Consider the following 22353-nt stretch of genomic DNA (forward strand, 5'->3'; position numbering starts at 1 on the left):
CTGTCCACTCTGTATGAACAGACACTTTCCTATCTCTAAGATGCAAATGTTTTATTGGGGGAACACATATTGTTTGTGTTTTCAGTGCATGTCTAAAGCTATGTAGTATAATAGGTATCTGAAGAAGTGTGCATGCACACGAAAGCTCATACCAATGACAAAGTTAGTTGGTCTCTAAGGTGCTGCTGGAAGGTATTTTTTTAGTATAAAAGCATAACTGTGAGGGTGCGTTTGCATTTTTCACAGCAAACTGTACAGGACTGAATCAGCTGTGGGACTTTTCAGATGTGGAATAAAGTTTTATTGCTAGAAAGCATGTGTGAGTGCGCTCTTTCGCTTTCCGCAATCCTACTCCCTCAAAGGGAGAGAAATCCACATCCCTTGAGAATGCTGCAAAAAAAAAAAAGATTTTTTATAAAAAAACCAACGTTTCAGTGCTTTAACTTATTTATGCCTGAAGCGGTACATACAGCTGGAGAAGGGCCAGATGGTCACAGAGGAGATTTGTTGTTGTTGCTCACATCCTAGGCCTTGCTTCGCTTAAGAAGCCCTGTTTTCAGTGGGCTTCTAGATGCCAACAGCCCAGTGTCAACCTACTGGGAAGTAAACCCTTTCTGGGATTTTTAGCTGTGGCATTATTCTGAGGTTGCAGGTAAAAATACTGGTACAAATGTTGAGGATTGAAGCAAAAGATGTAGTAATGCTTATGAAAGATTAAATGAAAACACATACATTACAGCTGAACTCGTGTGTGTGTGTAAATGTATCTTTGTGCCTGTGAGGCTAACGGGGTGCTTTCTAATGGGGGTGTATGTTGTGATGCTGCTCCTCTGATCTTTCAGGCCAATCTGCCCCTGCTACAGCGGGAGCTCCTGCACTGTGCAAGGTTGGCCAAGCAGAACCCCGCCCAGTACCTCGCTCAGCATGAGCAGCTGCTTCTGGATGCCAGCACCACCTCACCTGTTGACTCCTCAGAGCTGCTTCTCGATGTGAACGAAAACGGGAAGAGGCGAACTCCAGACAGGTAAACATTTCGGAGGGCTTCTTTGACATTGTAATGAAAAGGTGCATGCTGAGCCTTGCAAGGTCCACTTTGCCTGTTGCATCAGAATGTTGGGTAATCATTATTCCTTGACCAGTATCCCAGCAAACTGAAAAGGGATCCCTCCTTTATTTAAAGGGCTTAAATAACTTTCAGTGGGTCAAGATATTCCTTTGACTGTTGTATGAATATATGAGTGCTGACTCTATATGTCTCAGACAGTGGATGCTGGGAACAGGGAGCAATGCCTGTTGGGGGACAGAGCTGTGTGTCACATAGCTGTGGCCCTTAAGCTAGCTTGCTCTCCTCAGGTGTAGTGGAGAATGTTGTCACAGGGTCAGTGTCACCTGCTAGCCATGTCAGCTTGTATGTGCAAGGGAAGAGCGCCATCTTGTCCTTCTCCTCAGGAACCAAAGAAGTTGAGCTGATTCTGTGGGTAAAAGATGATCTGTAAAAGAGAGACAAAAAACAACAACCCAAGCCATTTTGTTCTGAGTCACGGTATTGGGCCAGTGGAGACGTTCTGCGATCTCAGGCTAACATCTTTCTGTAATGTCTGAGACCTTTCAATCCAAAGTACCAGAAACTCTACCTGGGACCTTTTTAAATGCAAAGGTTATGTTTGTTTATTGCTACACATGTACACTCTACTTCTAAGCAGTGAGAAGTTTCTTCTGAACAGTTCCATCTTTCACACAGTCACAAAGCACACAGCACAGTCCCTACTTGGGTGGAGGGAGCGGGAAGCTGAAACTCATTCCCCAAAAGACTGTCTTCCTCTGGAAGGGTCTGCAGCTGTTAGCTCCTATGGGAATCTGTTGCACAACAAAGCCAATTCTGTTTGGCAGGTTTGACCATGCCAGTTATGAAGAGGATAGATACTGTAGTGGTTTTTTTTGCTCTCTGGAGTCAATAATGGAGTAGGCCAGGTTCCTGGCTCTTAACACCGAAGGGTGGGAGAAGAAATGACTACAGATGGTCTCAGGAGGGCTGATGGTACAAACGCCATCCCACATACAGTAGGCAGGTCCTCTGTTGATCTACATAATCTTCTGGTCCCTAGCAACTGATGACATCACCCAGATTCCAGGCTTCCACTCTGTTGATCACTCTTTTGATCGCACTGCTTTCTGCTGCAAACCAGATACTCATTTCAAAAAAAGCCAAAACGTGCCCAAGAACTTGAATACAAGGTGAAGCCAGTGTTTGAGCCACAGAACACAAAACAACTCATTTGGACCTGCAGATTTTATCCAACTGAGCACACAGAAGGCTAGTCAGTTAATTTCCTGAAATTACCTCTAAATGAATTCACTTCCCCAATCTTTCTCCTCTTTTCATGAATCCTACCACCAACACATGTATGTGTGCATGTGCACACAAATACACACACACAACTGAGATACATCCCACCTTCCATCCATCCATTCATGAGCATCTACCCAATTCATCCACACACATTCCTACTGCACTGCCCCATAGCTTTGGTCTTCCCACTTTTCTGGACCATCCTCGCAGGTTCTCTCTTTTTGGAGTTGTGAATGCACTACCCATCTCATTTTCTGCCCTACCTCTCAGTTTATTTCTTTTACCTTTACTCCATTTCACACACACGGGTATAGCTCAGTCACCACTCGTCCTTCCCTTTTTCTTCTAACAAATTTAAAGGCCTGCTGTCATCCAATTAGAATGGAAGTGGGCATGTGCAGCAAAGGCTTAGCAAGGAACTACAAACTGCTGGAGAAGCAGCATGGGAAGCCATTTTAATTTATCGCTACTCGGATACAGTATGGGGATGGTAGCCTAGTGGGCACCATGGCAGCCCTCTGGGGGTACATTGGTGTCCATGGGCACTAGGTAGTTGCCCTGTAGCATATTTGATACAATTGCATCTGCTGTTCTGTATTTAGCCGCATCTGCGAGTGCTCTGGTGGCATCCCATTGCACCGAGGCGGGATGAATTTATTGACAGAGTTCGTTGCAAAAAGCTGGGCTTTTTATTTTGATAGAAATGTGGTTGGTTTTTATAGTTGGAAGAGGGCAGGCTAAAAATCAAGTTAAAATAAATTAATTAAGTTATGCTTGAATGCAACAGAATGTTCCATTATCAGTAATCGGTGGAGAACTCTGCTTTTTCATGATAAGCCTGAAGGCACAATTTGCCCCTAAATAATTAGGATTATAATGGAGCTCTGTTCACGGGTACTAGCCAACAAATTGTTTGGTTTGTTGCAGGCACAATTAAAGTGGCTAGAAGATCATTTGGATTCCAGATATGACTGTCACTTTCTCTGTTTCTTGTTTTTGTCTTGAGAAAACATTCAATATAGGCCAGGAGAGGGAGAGATGGTTTATGTTCTGGTTTAAAGAGCTGTTTTCCAGCCATCTACGGTATATCCCAATCTGGCTCCCTGGCTCACATATCGTTTTCACTGAGCTGAACAGGAATGCTATATAGGGATGCGGTAGTTGTTCCCCCTAACTGTTTAGGGAAGCTTTTAATATTTGATGGATTACTGTATTTTAATATTTTGTTGGAAGCCACCCAGAGTGGCTGGGGAAGCCCAGCCAGATGGGTGGGGTATAAATAATAATAATAATAATAATAATAATAATAATAATAATAATAATAATAATATATTATTATTATTATTATTATTATTATTATTATTATTATTATTATTATTATTATTATTACATGCCCCAGCGCTGCCTGCGTGTAAATGTGGTAAAGGGAAAACAATACTTAAAGGACTGCCTCTCCCCAAATGAGTCGACCCAGACCCTGTGATCATCATCCGAGGTCCTTCTTCGTGTGCCTCCTCCACAAGGGGTCTGGAAGGTGTCAACTCAAAAGCAGGCCTTTTCTGCTGTGGCTCCCCGCTTGTGGAATCCTCTCTCCAAGGAGGCTCTCCTGGTGCCTTCTTTATATATCTTTAGGCACCAGGAAAAACAATCCCTCTTCTTCTAGGCCTTTGACTAATTAAACAATCTATGTATGACCTTTTAAACTGTGGGGAGGTATAGTTTTGTTTGTAACTATAGCATGTATTTTTGTGGTTTTATATTGTAAACCACCCTATGATACATGGATGAAGGCTGGTATATAAATTTAATTAAATAATAATACTAGTAATAATAGAGCCTACCAGAATTCTGTGTGAACTATTGTGCCTTCAGTGGATTGGATCAGGCCCTAGTATTTTTATTTTATTTTTATCTATAGAAGATTGCATTTGATTTCTTGGCTCTAGATGATTTTAAGGCTAAGCCACAATGTTTTCCCTTATGCTTTCAATTTTCCTTGTTCTTACGACTAGTAGTTAGTTTCCAGTTTCTGGCTTATTTTTGGCGACCACAGTTTACTCCTCATGATTTTTAAAAGCACTGTCCTATGACTCCTTCTGAACAAGCATAAATCAAAAGAGAAGGAAATGAAGTTCAGATATCTGAGCAATGTTTGGCACAGGCTCATGGAATAGCTAGAAGGGAAACTGCTTTTATTTAATCAACAGCAATTATAAGTAATTTAATTGTTGATGCTCACCTTTTAAGCTGAGTTCAGTATAGATGATCCATTTTAATATTAGACATGACACTGTCATTGTCATCTGTATAGTCAACTCCGGATGTTAACAGGATATCACGGCACACCAAGATTACATGAGTACTTGAATAAAAGAAACAGGGGGAAATCTCACCCATCTGGATCCAAAGTCAATTAGGTCATGACATGGTCCAAGATGTCACAATATTTATGCCACAGACATATAGATGGGAGATAATCCTGTTGCAGTCTGAACATTTCAGACTATCTTGCAATTTGAGAATCCGAATTACAGTAGTCAACCATATGAAACCATCCTTGCAGGGCAAAACTTAGCTAACTACTTTGGCGGTTTCATTACAATCTAGGAGTATCGTATATAAATCTAGTTAGTTAGTTAGTTAGTTAGTTAGTTAGTTAGTTAGTTAGTTAGTTAAATCAATCAATTTTACTGAACAAAAGGTGTTGTGATAATCTTTTGGCAGATTTAAATTATGACATCAAAATTGTTCACTGCTTTTGTCAGGTACTGGGAAGTTTTTTTAATATCTGCCATTGGTGGCAGCACTGGAAGTCTACAGTGACATGGATCCAAAGATTGGAAAGATAAAATGTATTATCATCATTTTGTGAACTCTTACACAAGTGCTATCAGAACACGTCTTGTATTGCAGCACTATAGTGCTTTGGGGCTTAGGGCAAATCAGTCAATTTCAGTTTCTCTCTGTTTCACATTTTTCCAGACTTACATTTGAGATATCCATGTTTCTGCATCAGTTTGCAATAAAATAAAATATCCTAATGAAAATTCATAATCATTCTAACATAAACCTTTTCATGTGCAATTTTGCCTACCATACATATTTTTGAAAGCATTTCCCCCTAATATAATGTATTTTGTATATTTTTCACTAATAAGTGCACACTTTCCCCTAATATTTGTACTTGTATACTCATTATTTGGTTGGAGAACTGTGTCACAAAATTCAGAGAAGTTCACATTTTAAATAGCTGCATTTTGGTTCACATATTGTTTTGGGAAGTGTGAACGTCAACTGAACCAAATTTCTCCCCCATCCCTAATTTGAGTTTTGTTGCAGCATGAAAAACCTGGTGAATAAGGAAGTTACAGGCTGCCAAATATGAACTTTAGTGAGCCATAAAGAGATTTTGGAAAGAGCTCATGCATACCATTGCACAAGTGTTTGCAGAGACAGAATGACTCTCGATTTCTCATACAGTGCTTTTCTACTAGGCTATAAATAGTACTGCCATGAAGAATTTCCCCTAACAGAAACAAACCACTCTATCCAAGCCTGTGTTTATGATTTTCACCAAGCTCAGCTCAAACAGGTTTTACAAGGTTCTGTAGTGCTTCAAAACCTGCAAAACCTAACTACAGCTAGGCAGAAAAGCTGAGAAGTGCATTCAAGTTGCCGAAAGACTACCATCTCCGTGTAAGCTAAATTGCATGTTGTTCCATTCATTCTGGGTCCAGGATATTTTGAAGAGAAACTTCTCTCAGATGATGAGCCTTTACAAGTATAAAGATCTTTCAATAAGTCCTGCTATTGTGTAGGAAACAGGACCTTTTTGATAGCTTGCAGAAAGCTGCTCCTATTGAAGTGCAGAGATTTGGCCTATTGCTGATCTATTGAAAGCCGTTTAATGCGCATCAAGTTGTTTTTATGATACGTTTGTAGATTTCCTTGAGATGCATGTGGACAGCAACAATTAAAGAGAACAAACGATTTGAAGGGATAAAGCTTAATTCTGCTTGCTGTTCTTTTTCTTAGCCATTTTTTTGCGACTTTGGTGGATTTGGATATTGTTACTATCCAATATTGTATTTAGACAGAATACTTGCATTTAGACATTATAATTTTTATTGATTTTAAGTCCCTAGTGAGAAATGCCCCCCGCACTTTAAAAATTGAGTAGGTGGGGTGGAAATTAGTTAAAATAAAGCTAATAAATCTATTATCCACCCCTCACACTTCCTCGGTGTTTGTCATATTCAGGGCTGCCTGTTCAAAAAGGCTGAAAAGGGGTACCGTATTCCTTGTTTCTGCCTTGTGTATGTCCCCACACTTACCATAAGGGTTTGTGGACAACCAGGAAAAACATATAGTACAATTAATATAATATACTATAATTTAGTATCTTAAATATTATATATACACCCAGGACTACTGTAGGAGCAGCCTGCAGAGCTCTGTGTTTCACTGAATGTTTTCTTGGTGCATATGGTCTGATACGGATGAGCAGCCACAGTGAGATTTTGGAGTCTATTAAACTAGCTCATTAAAAAGATCAATCTGTTCCTGTAATAATACTGGGAGCCATCAGTCATTGAATGAGAGAAGAGAGTGACACCTGAGGAGACAACACACTCACACACATATATGTACATCTATTTTTTATAACTGTATAGTATGTCAGATGAAAAAATACTCTCCTCACGCCAGAAATGACTCTTCTCTCCCCCGCCCCCCGACTTCTACCCTATTTCAGGAAGTGGCACAATGACTTTTCCATCACATTTGATCTAATGCTTTTTCTTCTGTCTCATGCCAAGGAACCTATATGTAAAGAATATAGTGAAATTGCTACATAGAATCATAGAGTTGGAAGAGACCACAAGGGCCATCCAGTCCAACCCCCTGCCAAGCAGGAAACACCATCAAAGCATTCCTGACAGATGGCTGTCAAGCCTCTGCTTAAAGACCTCCAAAGAAGGAGACTCCACCACACTCCTTGGCAGCAAATTCCACTGCCGAACAGCTCTTACTGTCAGGAAGTTCTTCCTAATGTTGAGGTGGAATCTTCTTTCTTGTAGTTTGAATCCGTTGCTCCGTGTCCGCTTCTCTGGAGCAGCAGAAAACAACCTTTCTCCCTCCTTTATATGACATCCTTTTATATATTTGAACATGGTTATCATATCACCCCTTAACCTTCTCTTCTCCAGGCTAAACATACCAGTTAAACATAAATAACTGTAGCCCCTAGAAGTGTGCATGCACACGAAAGCTCATACTTATGGCAAACTTAGTTGGTCTCTAAGGTGCTACTGGAAGGATTTTTTTTTATTTTTTTGTTTCGACTACGTCAGACCAACACAGCTACCTACCTGTAACTAGTATATATTAATTACCTAACTTTCTAGATACAGCATAATGAAAAGCAACAATGTGTGTGTGTCATTGGCTAAATTGCCTTGCTTTATAAGAACAAAGGAAAGATATCAAAGATGAGGCAACTTTATGGATATTTGGGATTCATTTACTGAATTTTGTAACCAGCAATGTGGAAGATGGTGGGGGGCAGCGAGAATGTTTATCCAGTTTCTTTTCTTCAGTTTCCAGCTGGTTGTGCTTTTCCCCAAGATCTTCCATTTCAATTGGGTTCAAAATTAGTCCAAAAAAATAGTTCAAGGACTGGAATGCTACTCCACCCAGCCCCATTCTGGGGGGGGGGGGCTAAATAAATTGGCCATCCACTCAATGTGGTGTGTTTCTTTTTAAGTTCTTCACAGTCTGCTTGGGGGGTCATCAATTTGGTGCCATCAACAAACCTGGCCACCTCATTGTTCGCTCCTAATTCCATATCATTTATAAACAACTTTAAAACTACAGGTTCCAGTACTTCCCTCCACTTTGAGAATTGTTCTTTTATTCCTATTACTGTTTGCAGTAACCAGTCCTGCTAAGTTGAATGAGACAAAAAATCTTTCTGAAATCCAAGTTTACAGTGTCTGTGAGACCGACATGCTCTTGACACTCTCAGAGAGCTCTAAGATTTAGTGAAGGAGGACTTCCCTTTGCAGAAGCCATGCTGATTCTTCTTTAGACATGTTCTTCTTCATGCTTGATATGACAGAATCTTTAATAATGTGTTGGTAATACTTATCTTTGATAATGTGCTTCTCTAATTTACCCATAAAGATATTAACATTAAGCTAACTGATCTGTAATTTCCCGGATTCCTTTAAAAAGTAGGTGTTACATTGGCTATTTTCCAATGCAACATCTATTTACATTGCTAGTATGGAGGCCAGTTTTAGAGGCAAGTTACGTATTTTTGTTAGAAGATCAGCAGTTTCATATTTGATTTGTTCTCTTGGGTGGATGCCATCTGGTCCTGGCAATTTGTTATTTTTAGTTGCCAGTAAGCCTTAGAAGATCATCTCTATTTGTCTCAGTCCTTCAGACTATCTCCTCAAAAAAGTCAGCCTACGCATAGGTTACCTGCATCTTTTGTAGCAAAGACAGGCACAAAATCCTTTCAGCCTCTCTGCAATTTCCCTGTACTCCTTTGGCAGAAACACTTTTATCCTATAATGCTCCAACTGCCTCACTGACTAATTTCCTGCTTCTGACCTTTTTTTGATTGTTGGTCTTGGCAATAGGAACAATTATTGTTGTGTTGTTTTCAGCAGTTCTCAAGTTCTTTTTTCCCCACTTGCCTTATTGTCAACATACATTTGTCTTTCTTCCAGAGCTTTGTTTGCTCAGAACACTTATCCACAAAAGTGATGTGCAATTTCCATAATGTTAGGATATTCCTGTGTCGTTAATTGCACGCCGTTGCACATTTTAAAAGCACCTTCATTTGCCATTTGATTACCTTGTAAAAGAAGCTATTGTTCTATTTGCATTTTGCCAACAAGAATAAGGTAGCATTACACAGGCTCAGTTTCTAGTAAGAAATTAAATAATCCTTCCCCAGATCCATAGGTGGACAACAGTCACCTTGGTAATTATGGACAACAGTTCAGATATATTCTCCATACATCCTCCTGTCTACTGAACACCCACTATAGTTGAGTTTGTAAGCTAATTGTTTGGGAGGGGTGTTTCATCCATTTCCTACAGACCTAATTCAAATGTGGATTAGTAGCTGCTGTCCCTATCCCCTCCACCACATTTTTCATGTTCCTATAATGGAGATGTCCTTTGGTCTTGCATTCTGCTTCTGCCAATCAGAAATGTGGGTGCTTTGTGATAGGACACCTGTTTTGCAAGCAGAAGGTCTAGGTCAGGCTTCCTCAAACCCGGCCCTCCAGCTGTTTGGGGCCTACAACTCCCATGATCCCTAGCTAGCAGGTCCAGTGGTCAGGGATGATGGGAATTGTAGTCCAAAAACAGCTGGAGGGCTGAGTTTGAGGAAGCCTGGTCTAGGTTCGATCCCTGTTATGCAGAACAGAGAGCAGATGATAGACTGCCAGTCAAGTTTTAGGTCCCAGGCACATGAGAACTATTATTTGCTTCTCTGAGCATGTGCAGCATGAATTTCCTTCTTATTAGCAGACTGAGCCTAACTATGGTGCTTGTAAATACTTACAAGATATAAACAGAACAGTAGTCACTTTTACATGGTCGTCAGAGCGATGGAAGTCACAACCTAGCTTAACTGGTGCATTGTTTCCCATGCAAAGGCACAGACCCAGTGCTGATCACCTTTAGCTTAACAGCAGAACATCCTGCACATTGTAGTTTTTTTCACAAACTCTGCAGCCTGCTTGAGACTTTTATTCATGTGTGGATATGCAATTTTCACTTCAAGCATGAAAGATAACAGCTTTCACAGCATCCCTGTTAATTATCGGTCTCCTTTCAAAAGTCGTGTGTGACAAGGTGTTAAGAATATTGTCTCAGTAGTGGTCACATATAAATCATTTCCACATTACTATTTTTTTAATGGTTTGGCCAAGTTGGTTCCAAAGGATAGAAGTTGCATTCCCTGTCTATGTCATAGTCAGGGAAAGCCTACAGAAATCAATTGACAAGTTAGTCATGACTTACATAACTCCTTTTGCTGGTGTGGGTACAGGATGTTTGCGGTGCGCTGTAGGCCAGACCATATAACTAAACACAGGAGACTGGTATTTGGGTTAAAATAGGCCACAACTTTATTGATTACAGATGCCAGTTGGTTTTGCCAAGCCATTAGGTATGAATCTAATATCAAGCAGCCCACCTGCTGGTTGATAAACCAGTTGAGGTAAGCCCTGAAGTGGGGAGCTGCCCCTGACATGCACTGGGTGCCATTGGCCCATTGGCCCCCAATGGGCTCCCAGACAGAGTCACTCCTCCTAGACCCTTTAATGGGGTACCTGCTCAATTAAGGATCCAACCCAATGTCTTATCTGCCAAAGTTGTGACAGTTGCTATGAGGTAGGCAAATTCCTCCCTGGGTCTAAATATTGTGGCCAATAAACCACAGGAAGGTCCCATTCATCCTGCCCGTTCACCTCCTGTGTGGGTGGTTGGTGAATCCTACAGTGATCATCCAAGAGGGCGACGCACAACAGGCCACCCCCTGAAATACAGTGGGAGTATGTTCATCCCCTCTGTGGCCTGATAGGTCCATGGGGCAGGATCCAGCTGGCATCCCAGCATGGCCGGGAAGGGGAGACACCAAGCATCTCTTCCCCCACTGTCCCAGCCATACGGTTCCAGAGCCATGCTGTGGCTGTGCCACGTGGTAAAGGCTGCCCACCTGGAATCCCAAGTCAGTGGTATAATTTCTGTGGGTTTGCTCTGAGTATAACAAAATCAGATACATCCAATGTATGTTAATTGAAGTGGTGCATTTCATTGGTTTGTATAGTTTATAGTTTTGTATAGTTTATAGTGTATAGTTTATAGTTTGTATAGTTTATAGTTTTGTATAGTTTATAGTTTTGGGGACCCAGGTGGCGCTGTGGGTTAAACCACTGAGCCTAGGGCTTGCTGATCAGAAGGTCAGCGGTTCGAATCCCTGTGATGGGGTGAGCTCCCGTTGCTTGGTCCCAGCTCCTGCCAACGTAGCAGTTCGAAAGCACGTCAAAATGCAAGTAGATAAATAGGAACCGCTACAGCGGGAAGGTAAATGGTGTTTCCATGTGCTGCTCTGGTTTGTCAGAAGCGGCTTTGTCATGCTGGCCACATGACCTGGAAGCTGTACGCCGACTCCCACGGCCAATAAAGCGAGATGAGCGCGTAACCCCAGTCGGTCACGACTGGACCTAATGGTCAGGGGTCCCTTTACCTTTACCTATAGTTTATTTATAGGTTTGCATAGAAATGGGAAAGCTTCCAGGTTCCACAAAAATCTGCATAGATGAAAGTTAAGATTCAGATACATTCTGCCACTTGGAACCCAGAACAATAAATAAAGCATTTTAAAAATGCTTATAATCTTTACGTTTTGTAAACAGTTTATCTGCAATCCAGATTTTTCAGTCCATTGCAATCTAGTTCAATCAGTCTAAGTTGGGCCAGTCAGATGCACAATCTTAACTACATGGTATCCTCTTATCACAAAAGCATGTGGGGGATTTCTTTTCTTTCAAAAGTAAAGCTTTCATTTCTGCTAGTGTCGACAGGCATATCAAAGGTAGAATTGTCCGCCACTCCCTGGGTAATAGCAACTTAATACAATGAGACGAGGAAAAAGCACAGAAAGTTCTCCAAGTAGCATAGCAGTATGTGCAGTAGGATGGCAGCAATCGTTTTGTTTGAAAGGATCCAATTTCAGAAAGCAGCATGACCATTTTAAAAGTACTGTTGTATAAACATTTTATGACATGGTTTCCTTTCAACCCTGTGCTTTTACTTTTTCCGCCTATCATGACCCATGTAGGAAAAGTTGTAGTCATATCAACAGCAGTGGGTTCCCCCCCCACACACACCTGTGCTGTAGTTGCTACTATACAAACAGTTTAAGAAAAACCGTTATATGTGGGGCTTCCAAAATGCATCTGCAAAATCTCTGAAATGCAAATATTTGAATGTGTTACGGTTGGTAGAGAACTAATGATATTTCCCATGCAAAATCATTATTATTATTATTATTATTATTATTATTAGGCTATCATATTTTTCTGTTCTAGAAATGTCTGCATGCTGTTTACTTGAGAGCTTTCATAATTCTGTAAAAGATATTGCTACATTGTATCAGTAGTATGCAATTCAAATAAAGTGTTTCTATTTCTATTATATTTCTCTCTGGGGGGAAATTCACAGAATTCTCAGTTTTCGTTTAAGGTTTGGTATATGTTTACATATAAAAAACTGATCTTTCACTCTTACGAATGTTTTTAATAATACCAACACTTTTAATGTTATGGCACTTGATAGTACTCTTCTTGATGGCACAGTTTTTGGAGGATTAAAACTCTTGTCAATAACTTCCTAAGTCTGAAAGAGATTTTTATCTATAGATTCCAAGAAAAACTGTAAAAAAAAAAAGTAGCAACGATCGTTCTCCGATATGAGATCATTACAACCTTAAAAAAAGGTAAAGGGACCCCTGACCATTAGGTCCAGTCGTGACCTACTCTGGGGTTGCGCGCTCATCTCGCATTATTGGCCGAGGGAGCCGGCATATAGCTTCCAGGTCATGTGGCCAGCATGACAAAGCCGCTTCTGGCAAACCAGAGTAGCACATGGAAACGCCGTTTACCTTCCCGCTGTAGCGGTTCCTATTTATCTACTTGCACTTTGACATGCTTTCGAACTGCTAGGTTGGCAGGAGCTGGGACCAAGCAATGGGAGCTCACCCCGTCACAGGGATTCGAACTGCCGACCTTCTTTTTTTTTTTTTTCCACTGTTGGGAACTGAGAAATGCTTTAAAGACTGGAAGAGAGACATAGCAGAATTTATATGGAACGGGGAAAAACCCCGGATAAAATATAAGATATTAATTGACCACAAGGAAAGAGGGGGATATGGTCTCCCAGACTTGGAAATATATCACGATTCGGCGGCACTAGTTTGGATCAAAGAATGGATAGAGTTAAGGAATTTTGATTTATTGGACCTTGAAGGTGATGGGCTAGGATTTGGCTGGCATCATTATATGATGAAAGATAGAATAGACAAGAGAAACATTTTCACGTTTAATATAATTAGGAAATCACTATTCAAAGTTTGGGAAAAATATAGGAGATTTTTTGAAGCAAAAACCCCCTGGTGGCTCTCCCCTGCTGAGTTATTGGCAGTGAGGAGGCGTAACATGGAGGGCATTTGGCCTACATATCGCGTACTCCTGGAAGAAAAAGAAGGAGTATTGAAATTAAAAGAATATAGAGAAATCAAAAATTATCTAAATACGTGGCTAGATTACTTCCAAATTAACCAGAGATTTCAATTAGACAAAAAGGTGGGATTTGAAAAAGACAAATCAAAATTAGAAGAAATCTTAATCGATAAGGAAGGTAAATATATATCCAATCTGTATCAATTATTGTTAAAATGGGAAACGGAGGAGGAGCTAACAAAAAATTATATGATCAAATGGAGTCAGGATTTGGGTAAAATAATTAATTTGCAGAAATGGGAACAATTATGGAAAAGAGATTCGAAATTTACTCCAAATTACGATTTGTTAGAAAATTTATTCAAAATGCAAAATCAATGGCATTTAACGCCGGCCAAACTAGCTAAAATGTATCCTAGTGCCAATAATATCTGCTGGAGATGTTGCAAAGAAATAGGTACATATATTCATGTTTGGTGGAATTGTGATCGTATCAAGGAATTTTGGGAATTAGTTTACAATGAGTTGAAAAAAATTCTGAAATATTCTTTCAAAAAACAACCAGAAACCTTCCTATTAGGAATGCTGGGAGAGGATATAAAACCTAAAGATAGATGTGTAGTGAGCTATGCGACTGCTTCAGCAAGACTACTAGTCGCAAGAGCATGGAAGTCAAAAGAAATCCCAAGAAAGGAGGAATGGTTAGAAAAATTAATTTTATATTATAACTTGGCAAGAAAACACGAAATATTGAAAGAAACAAACCTGGAGGACAACGTAGGGAAATGGGAGTCACTTACCGTTTATCTGAGCACTTATATAGATAAATCGTCTCTCCTCTCTGATGTAACAGGACTCTAGAATCAAAAAGATAGCAAATTAGTTATATGAATGTTATTGACATTGTAATAACCATAATCTTTTTTGTTTTGTTTGTGAATTTAGTAGATACAAAAATTAAGTACTTACCGTGTATCAACGTGTGTGACCGGAAACAAGTATAGTATAGATAAGTCTAAGTTAGGTTGTGAAGGATTAGGGATAGGGGTGGGGGTAGGACTCAGGGTGGGGGTGGGGGATTTTTTGTATTTGATAATATGCTGAATTGTTTGGTTTTGTTTTCGTTTCGTTTCGTTTTCTTATTGTTGTATTTGTTTAAATTATTAATAAAAACTTTTTAATTAAAAAAAAAAAAAAAAAAAAGAACTGCCGACCTTCTGATCAGCAAGCCCTAGGCTCAGTGGTTTAACCACAGCGCCACCTGGGTCCCTTACCAAGAAGCAAAATCACAAATGAGCCGCATATTCGTAGCTATGGGCCCATGCATTGGGCAATAGAAGAAAAAAGTGGCTCTAGTAAATTGTAAGATGCCCACATGAAGAAAGGATTTCTACCAATTTATGAATGTGGCGATTTCTCAGCTTTAAAGCAAAGCAGGGTACAAGCTGGAATAAATCCTGTGTTTGCCCGCCTTTTAGTGGAGTCTGAAATAAATGTACACCATGAATAAATGTATCTCATCTACTGTATGTGCTATGAAAGTTACACTCACCTTCCCTGTAGGGAGGAAATAACTCTTTCACAAAATGTGTTGCCCCTTTTCTTCTTTAGAACCAAAGAAAATGGCTTTGACAGAGAGCCTTTGCACTCAGAGCATCCAAGCAAGCGGCCCTGCACTATTAGCCCAGGCCAGCGGTACAGTCCAAATAATGGTTTGTCTTACCAGCCCAATGGTCTGCCTCACCCCACTCCGCCTCCACCTCAACATTACCGTTTGGATGATATGGCCATCGCCCACCACTACAGGGACTCATACAGACACCCCAACCTCAGGGACCTCAGGGACAGAAACAGACCTATGGGTAAGCAAAGCTCTTCCTCTTGGTTTGCTCTACATAGGCATCAAACTTCAGTTGCTCTTTTATTAGTAGAGAAATGTATAATACAGTCCTTGAACTGATCGCAGCGCATGTCTGAAGATGGGTAAGGGAAAGAATCCCTCCGGTAAATTGCCCTGCTCTCCGCCCCTGCAGAGTTAGAAAGTACCGGTAGGAATGCTGCAGTTTAGACATGCTCTGCCTTTTCCTACATTCCTGTTTCTGGGATGGCCAGAAATCACAAATGTTTAATAAGTAAAAATATGTTTGATTAAAAGAAAATCCGGGTTCAGAAAGTCATAGAAATGTTTATTTTATTCTTATGCCCCCCCCCCCCGGTAGATGCATCTTTCATGGCCTGTTGAAATAAAATGAAGTTAGACAAAACAATATATGTGCTTTTTTGTGTGTCTTCCACATCAATCTGCAGTGGAATTGCCAGGAGTTTGTGCCCTAAGACTGTATTGACTTGCACAAACTATTGAAAGTTCAGTTGCCCTCTTGCCATTCACTTCCATTTAATGTCATTGTTTTCGTTGTGTAATCATTGTTTCAGCTGGGTTTTTATTTTATTTTCTGGAGCAGATCTTGTGTTGAATGCCAATGTGTTCTAGAAAGAGACCAAGTCACAATCAGTGCTGGAGGATTTATCTCGGGTCTAGAAACTGGATAGAATAAGCATATGAAGCAATATTTTCCTGAGTCAGACTATTTATCCACCTAATTTATTATTGACTGGCAGCACCTCTCTAGAATTTCAGACAAGGTTTTTCCCTAGCTCTACCTGTAGATGCCAGAGATTGAATGTGCTCCATCACTGAGCTACGTCCTTTCCTGAAGTAACTCCTTCAGGTGGAACAGAGGCCAGCAGATATAGTCCCTTTCTTTCAGTTTTAAGCACCGCAGCTCTTGCAGTGGAAGTCTTGCAGTGGAAGTCTTGCAGCTCTTCCACTGCAAGTCTTTCTGGTGGGCAAAGAGACCATCCTGAATAGGGTGTGGGGAGCTGTTGCAGTGGGGTGAGGCATCTTGGTGAGCAGAACAAAACTTGCACTACAGTACTTAGGATCCAGATCTAATGCACAGTGTTCCATACACTGTGGCACAATGGCACTGTAGCCATTTTGATCAGATACACTACATTCAAAGCCAGTTTTCTGGTGCATAGCAAGGGACCCACCTATCTGAGAGACTGCCCCTCCCTATATTAGCCAGTGTGCCAGACGTGATTGGACAATCAAGCTCTGTGGGTTGTCACTGCAGTAGATTAGATTGATGACAGCCATCAGCAGGGTCTTTACCACTATGGCCCCTAAACTTTGGAATGCTTGGCCTGTTATGCGAGGAGATCCTTGCCTTTATCTGCTGTTTTTGCACAGTTGATTCTGTGAATGTATCACAGAGGGCTTTGTATGTTTCACTCAATTGGGGGGGGAGGTAGTTTTCTTCATCAGATGCCTTTTATTATATGATGTCAGCTGCTTTGAGCATGAGGGAGCAGTCTGGAAGTGTTTTAAATAAATGAATAAATAAATTCTCTTTGCCCCCATCCCCATTCCTGTTTATTGATTGGACTGGAATGTGATATGCCTGCTTGTGTTCCACTTATCACTGTCTAGCAATGTTGTTGATCTCATAATACTGAGGATCAATGGGGCAAGTCTGTATTTTTTGTGTGTCTTTTTTTTTTAATCGACTGTCTACTTCTCCAGAACTGCTGATGGGGACTTGGAAGGTGTTATTATACCTCAGGCTCTGTGATCTTATTCTGTGCCTCTTTCATTTGCTTGACGCTGGTGTATCTGATCCGTGTGTTGTGTAATGGTTGTGCCTCATAACCAGGCAGTGTTGTGAATGCCTATAATTTATGGGTATACGTGGAAAATTAAATTATTGCTAGTTGACTCTTGCATGTTATTAATATTTCAGGGGGGTTGCTTGTTTTTGGCAGGGTTGCATGGCACACGTCAAGAAGAAATGATTGATCATAGGCTAACAGACAGAGAATGGGCAGAAGAATGGAAACACCTCGACCATGTAAGAAATACCTGTGCATTTTTGTGTCTCAATAGATGTATAAGTAGATTGCAGTCTCCAAGTAATAAGCATTATGAAATGAGTACTATTTAAATTATTCAGGGCTTCCCAAACAGCACGAGAGAAACTTGCACCTTGATCCATATACGCTTGTGGCTTGAAGAATTTCTTTTGTGTTGCCATCTGTTTCCTCCTGTAGGTAACCAAAGGTTAGGCAGTTCAGGTTTGTCACATGCATGAGCTAATGAGCTTATGGACAAAGTTTATGACTTGGAAAGAGCCAGTTGAAAGATCTTCTCAGATCTGAATTCATTAAGTTAGCTTGGTCAAGGCCTGGGAGGAGAGGAATGTTTTTGCTTGGCACCTAAAAGATACGTAACAAAGGCACCAGGCGAGTCTCCCTGGGGAGAATATTCCACAAACGGGGAATGTACTGTGCAAATGATGGTTGTTGTATTCGTTTTTATGTTCACTATGCTACTTACCTGGGACCCAGGTGGCGCTGTGGTTAAACCACTGAGCCTAGGGCTTGCTGATCAGAAGGTCAGCGGTTCGAATCCCTGTGACGGGGTGAGCTCCCGTTGCTTGGTCCCAGCTCCTGCCAACGTAGCAGTTCGAAAGCACGTCAAAAATGCAAGTAGATAAATAGGAACCGCTACAGGGGGAAGGTAAACGGCATTTCCATGTGCTGCTCTGGTTTGCCAGAAGCGGCTTTGTCATGCTGGCCACATGACCTGGAAGCTATACGCCGGCTCCCTCGGCCAATAATGCGAGATGAGCGCGCAACCCCAGAGTCGGTCACGACTGGATCTAATGGTCAGGGGTCCCTTTACCTTTACCTTTATGCTACTTACCTAGGCATTTCTGCTTAACTTAAGAATAACATGGAAGTTGTCTCTGTTATGGCCTTCTTCCCATGTTACATTGCTTCTTCCCACACTCCTGAAGCAGCGTAAGAAGTACTCGGCCACTTTAGAGGAGCCCATTGTGAGGCTGCTCCCTGTACCAGCACCAACAGTGAAAACTAGGGCAACTGCAGCATGCAAAAGACTCGCAGAATGGGTGACTCTCAGATGGCTCTGGGCTTCTTTCATCACACAGTGGCATGGGAAGAAGTTCCACCATGGCAGCTCCCATGCCAGCACTGCAACATGAAATTAGAGCAGGAGATTTGTATGTCCCCCAAGGAATTGTCTATTGGGTGCCCTCCAGAACTGTTCCTTTAAAACCTGCCAGTTATTTGAACAAGGAAAGAGCATTGTGATGGAATAGACATAAAATATGATTAAACAGTAAAAACAAGTATGGTGTCAAGAGTAAGTTTGAGTCCCAGGTTCAAATCCCCACTCTTGGAATGTGTGTAGTGTGAAGCCCTATCATTTCCTTTCTGACACCTTTTCCTTTCTGACTTCCAGCTTTTAAACTGCATCATGGACATGGTGGAAAAAACAAGGCGATCTCTCACTGTGCTACGGCGATGTCAGGAAGCTGACCGGGAGGAACTCAATTACTGGATACGGCGGTACAGCGATGCAGAGGATTTAAAAAAAGGCACTGGTAGCAATCACTCCAGGCAGCAGAGTCCAGTGAATCCAGATCCCGTCCCTTTAGGTACTGTATCTGCATTAAATGGAAACTTAAAAGAGTTTCTCTTCATTATTATTATTTTACAATGCAGTGCTCCTTAGAATGTGTCTCTGCCCAATCCTGCATTCTCTCAGTCCTTCTATTTTTGTTGTTGGTGCTCCCTTTCTTTAAAATCACCAATGGAAGGGGAAATTGTACTGAAATGCAGCTTCAGCTCCATCTGCGTACTTGAATTAGGCATATAAGTCTGTACTGTGGTACCTTGGTTCTTGAATTTAATCCATTCCAGGAGTCCATTCAACTCCTGAAACCATTTGAAAACAAGGCGTTGCTTCAGATTGGCTGCAGGAGCTTCCTGCACTCAAGCGGAAGCCACATCGGACGTTCGGTTTCTGAAAAACATTCACAAACTGGAACACTTACTTCCGGGTTTGCGGCGCCCAGGAACCAATTTGTTCGGCAACCAAGCCGTTCGGAAATCAAGGTTTGACTGTATAAGGAACAGAAAAGTACTATAAAAAAAACCAGAGAGTGAAAACTGGTAGCCAATATAACAACTTTGGATGCCACTCTGGTCTTACTTAAATATTTCTGTTTCGACTTGCAGAATAGTAAAACCTTTGCCAAGCGTGTGCCATTCTTCTGTGGTTTTTGTTTAAATCCTGGCACCAGGTCTCTCCCGAGAAAAGCAATGGATATATTCATTCTGTATTACCTTTTAAATTGTGCAGTTTAACATTAGAGGAGTAATGCCAAGTCAGTGTGGTTGTGGTCGAGAGGAAGGCAGGCCAACAATTGAAAATGGCCTCAAGTGTAACTGGTACACTGTTGCAGTAGATACTTCTTCAGCTAACAGAGGAACTGAGGGATCATGGCCATAGTTATTTAAAAAAAACTTTAAGGCCATCACAAAATATAAATATTGCTTTTGTGTGCTCTCTGTGTTTCAAATGTCAGAGATTTCCCTTTGTCGTTTTTAATGAGCTAATCCACCCTGTAAAAATTACCAGCTTGTCATCTCCAGTAGCTTTGCGTGGAGGAGGGGAGGACCATCTGTTACATTGTTGCGTCTCCCCCCCTTTATGATTTATATTAGTACCCATTCTGAAGATTAGTTTTAACTATAGTTATAATCAGCCCATTTTCACTCACTATGATGATTCTAATCCAGAGGACCATGAATGGTAAAAAAGGAAAAATTACTGCTCACAGAATTCTGTGCACGCGCATACAAACCTTTGCTCTGGGTGGGAAATGATTTCCTTTGCTCAAGTTTTCAGTTTCAATAACATGTACGAGGCAAATAGATGATTCTCATAGTATTCTCGTATGCAGAACACTTTTACCAGTTATGACCATCCTAATATAAAACTCCACTGAGATGAGGGGCCATAGCAGCTGCATGAAAAGAATACAGCGGTACATTGCTTCTCGAACTTAATCCATTCCGGGAGTCTGTTCGACTACCGCAACGATTCGAAAACCAAGGTGCTGCATTGGATCCAAGCTTCCAATTGGCTGCAGGAGCTTCCTGTACTGAAGCGGAAGCCACGTCGAACGTTCGGCTTCCTAAAAACGTTCGCAAACTAGAACACTTACTTCTGGGTTTGCGGCGTTCAGGAGCCGATTTGTTCGACAACTAAGCCATTCGAGAACCAAGGTACCACTGTACTGTGTCGAGTCCCTAGTATTGTCCATAAAAAGTCATTAGAGTAGGAGGAGTACGAGATTTCTCTTTCTGACACTTTGGGGAACTTCTGCTGGAGTTGGCAATACTAGACTAGAATTAACTCTGAAAACACAACAATTGAAATACTCCTTGCACACTTGTTTCACAATAACAAGAAAATCCAATGAACATTTCTGTATATTATACTAGATACTTGACATTTCTATGCACCACTCACATCTGCATATATGTTAGGTAAAGCTATGTCGGGCATTTGAAATTGGCTTGGTCCATTGTTGTGTTGAATAAAACAAGTGCTTAAAAATTTGCATGGAAGATAGGAGAGTAAAATTGTTTCAGTCCTGAAAAACACCACTTAGAAATGCTCACACTTAGAACTCACTTGATGTGAAATGATGGGCAATCATGTAAATAATCTATCACTTTATTCAGGCACTTTGTAGATAGATGTTTAACATTATGAATAGTGTTTGATCTTCACCCTCTTAAAAAAGAATTCCTTTTTATATATCTTGTGGTATAGTAAACGCAACAGGCTGAGTTACTATTGAAGGTTTCTTAGGAAGCTAGGAACGTAAGAACCTACCTCATACCAAGTCTTACCTTTGGTCCATTTAGCTCAATCTTGTCTACACTGACTGGCAGCAACAGATCTCCAGGTTTGCAAACAGCCCTAATGTGGAGATATCATGAAATGGGCCTTGGATTTATGTATGCATAGCATGTGCTGAGCTACAATCCTGCCTCTTTTTTTGTTTTCTATATGGTATGATGGACAGGTGAGTCAGAGAGAGACATAATTTGAAAATTAAACACTATAAAACTCTTACATACACATGGAGCTATCTTGGCAACTTGACTCTTTTGAATCTTGGCAGCTGATTCACTTGCACAAATATTACTTAGAGGAACTAGCCTCCTCCTTTGAAAGTAATGAGACATCTTGCCAGGGCAATGTAGTTACTTGTGTACAATGAATCCCCTGGGTCTATAAGGAAATGCCAGGCTTGCATGCCTGAGCTAGGGATGGGGGAGAATTTTTATTCTGTTTGCATTCTAATGAGAACCTACTAATTAATACTTCTCGAAGCAATATACGAATCAAAACACAATTGCCCTTCATAATTTGCATTTCTCTGAATTTTGCAGTGCAGTTCTGCAGCCAATCTGTATAAAAATGAATGTGTTGAGAGAGGGGTGCATGAAATGCATACTTTGGTGAAAATTGCATACAAAAATGCATTATATTGCAGGAAAGTGTTCTGAAAAATGTATATAGTAGTCAAAACTGCAGAAAAGTATATATAGGGACAGATTTCACACTAAAATACTGGTGAATTTTCAAGACAACTGCTACTTGCTGAGGAAACATGGAGAACTGAATGGGAAAGTTTGGAAAAATTAGAAACTGGGGGAAACATTGAAATTATCCAGTGATTGTAAATACAGAGAAAAATCTTAAAACTTTTTCCTCCAGTCTGCTTGTCTATTAATTGATGTGATTAGTTCCTTGCTCAGGGTGCTTTTGGGAGGGTAAAAATGTGATGTTGT

The 22353-nt window shown here is 40.8% G+C and overlaps 1 protein-coding gene across 6 annotated transcripts in view; it reads left to right on the forward strand.

Moving 5' to 3' along the window:
- The window catches only part of RUNX1T1 (RUNX1 partner transcriptional co-repressor 1), a 157375-nt gene that overhangs the window by 99802 nt on the left and 35220 nt on the right, over positions 1-22353 (forward strand). For all 6 annotated transcript variants that reach the window (XM_035126463.2, XM_035126461.2, XM_035126462.2 and 3 more), the window contains 4 exons: positions 843-1024; positions 15226-15476; positions 17440-17525; positions 18941-19136. In XM_035126463.2, coding sequence (XP_034982354.2) covers positions 843-1024; positions 15226-15476; positions 17440-17525; positions 18941-19136 — 715 coding nt within the window. The remainder of the gene's footprint in view (positions 1-842; positions 1025-15225; positions 15477-17439; positions 17526-18940; positions 19137-22353) is intronic.

Source organism: Zootoca vivipara, chromosome 8 (genome assembly GCF_963506605.1).
Source record: "Zootoca vivipara chromosome 8, rZooViv1.1, whole genome shotgun sequence".
Classification (NCBI taxonomy): domain Eukaryota; kingdom Metazoa; phylum Chordata; class Lepidosauria; order Squamata; family Lacertidae; genus Zootoca; species Zootoca vivipara.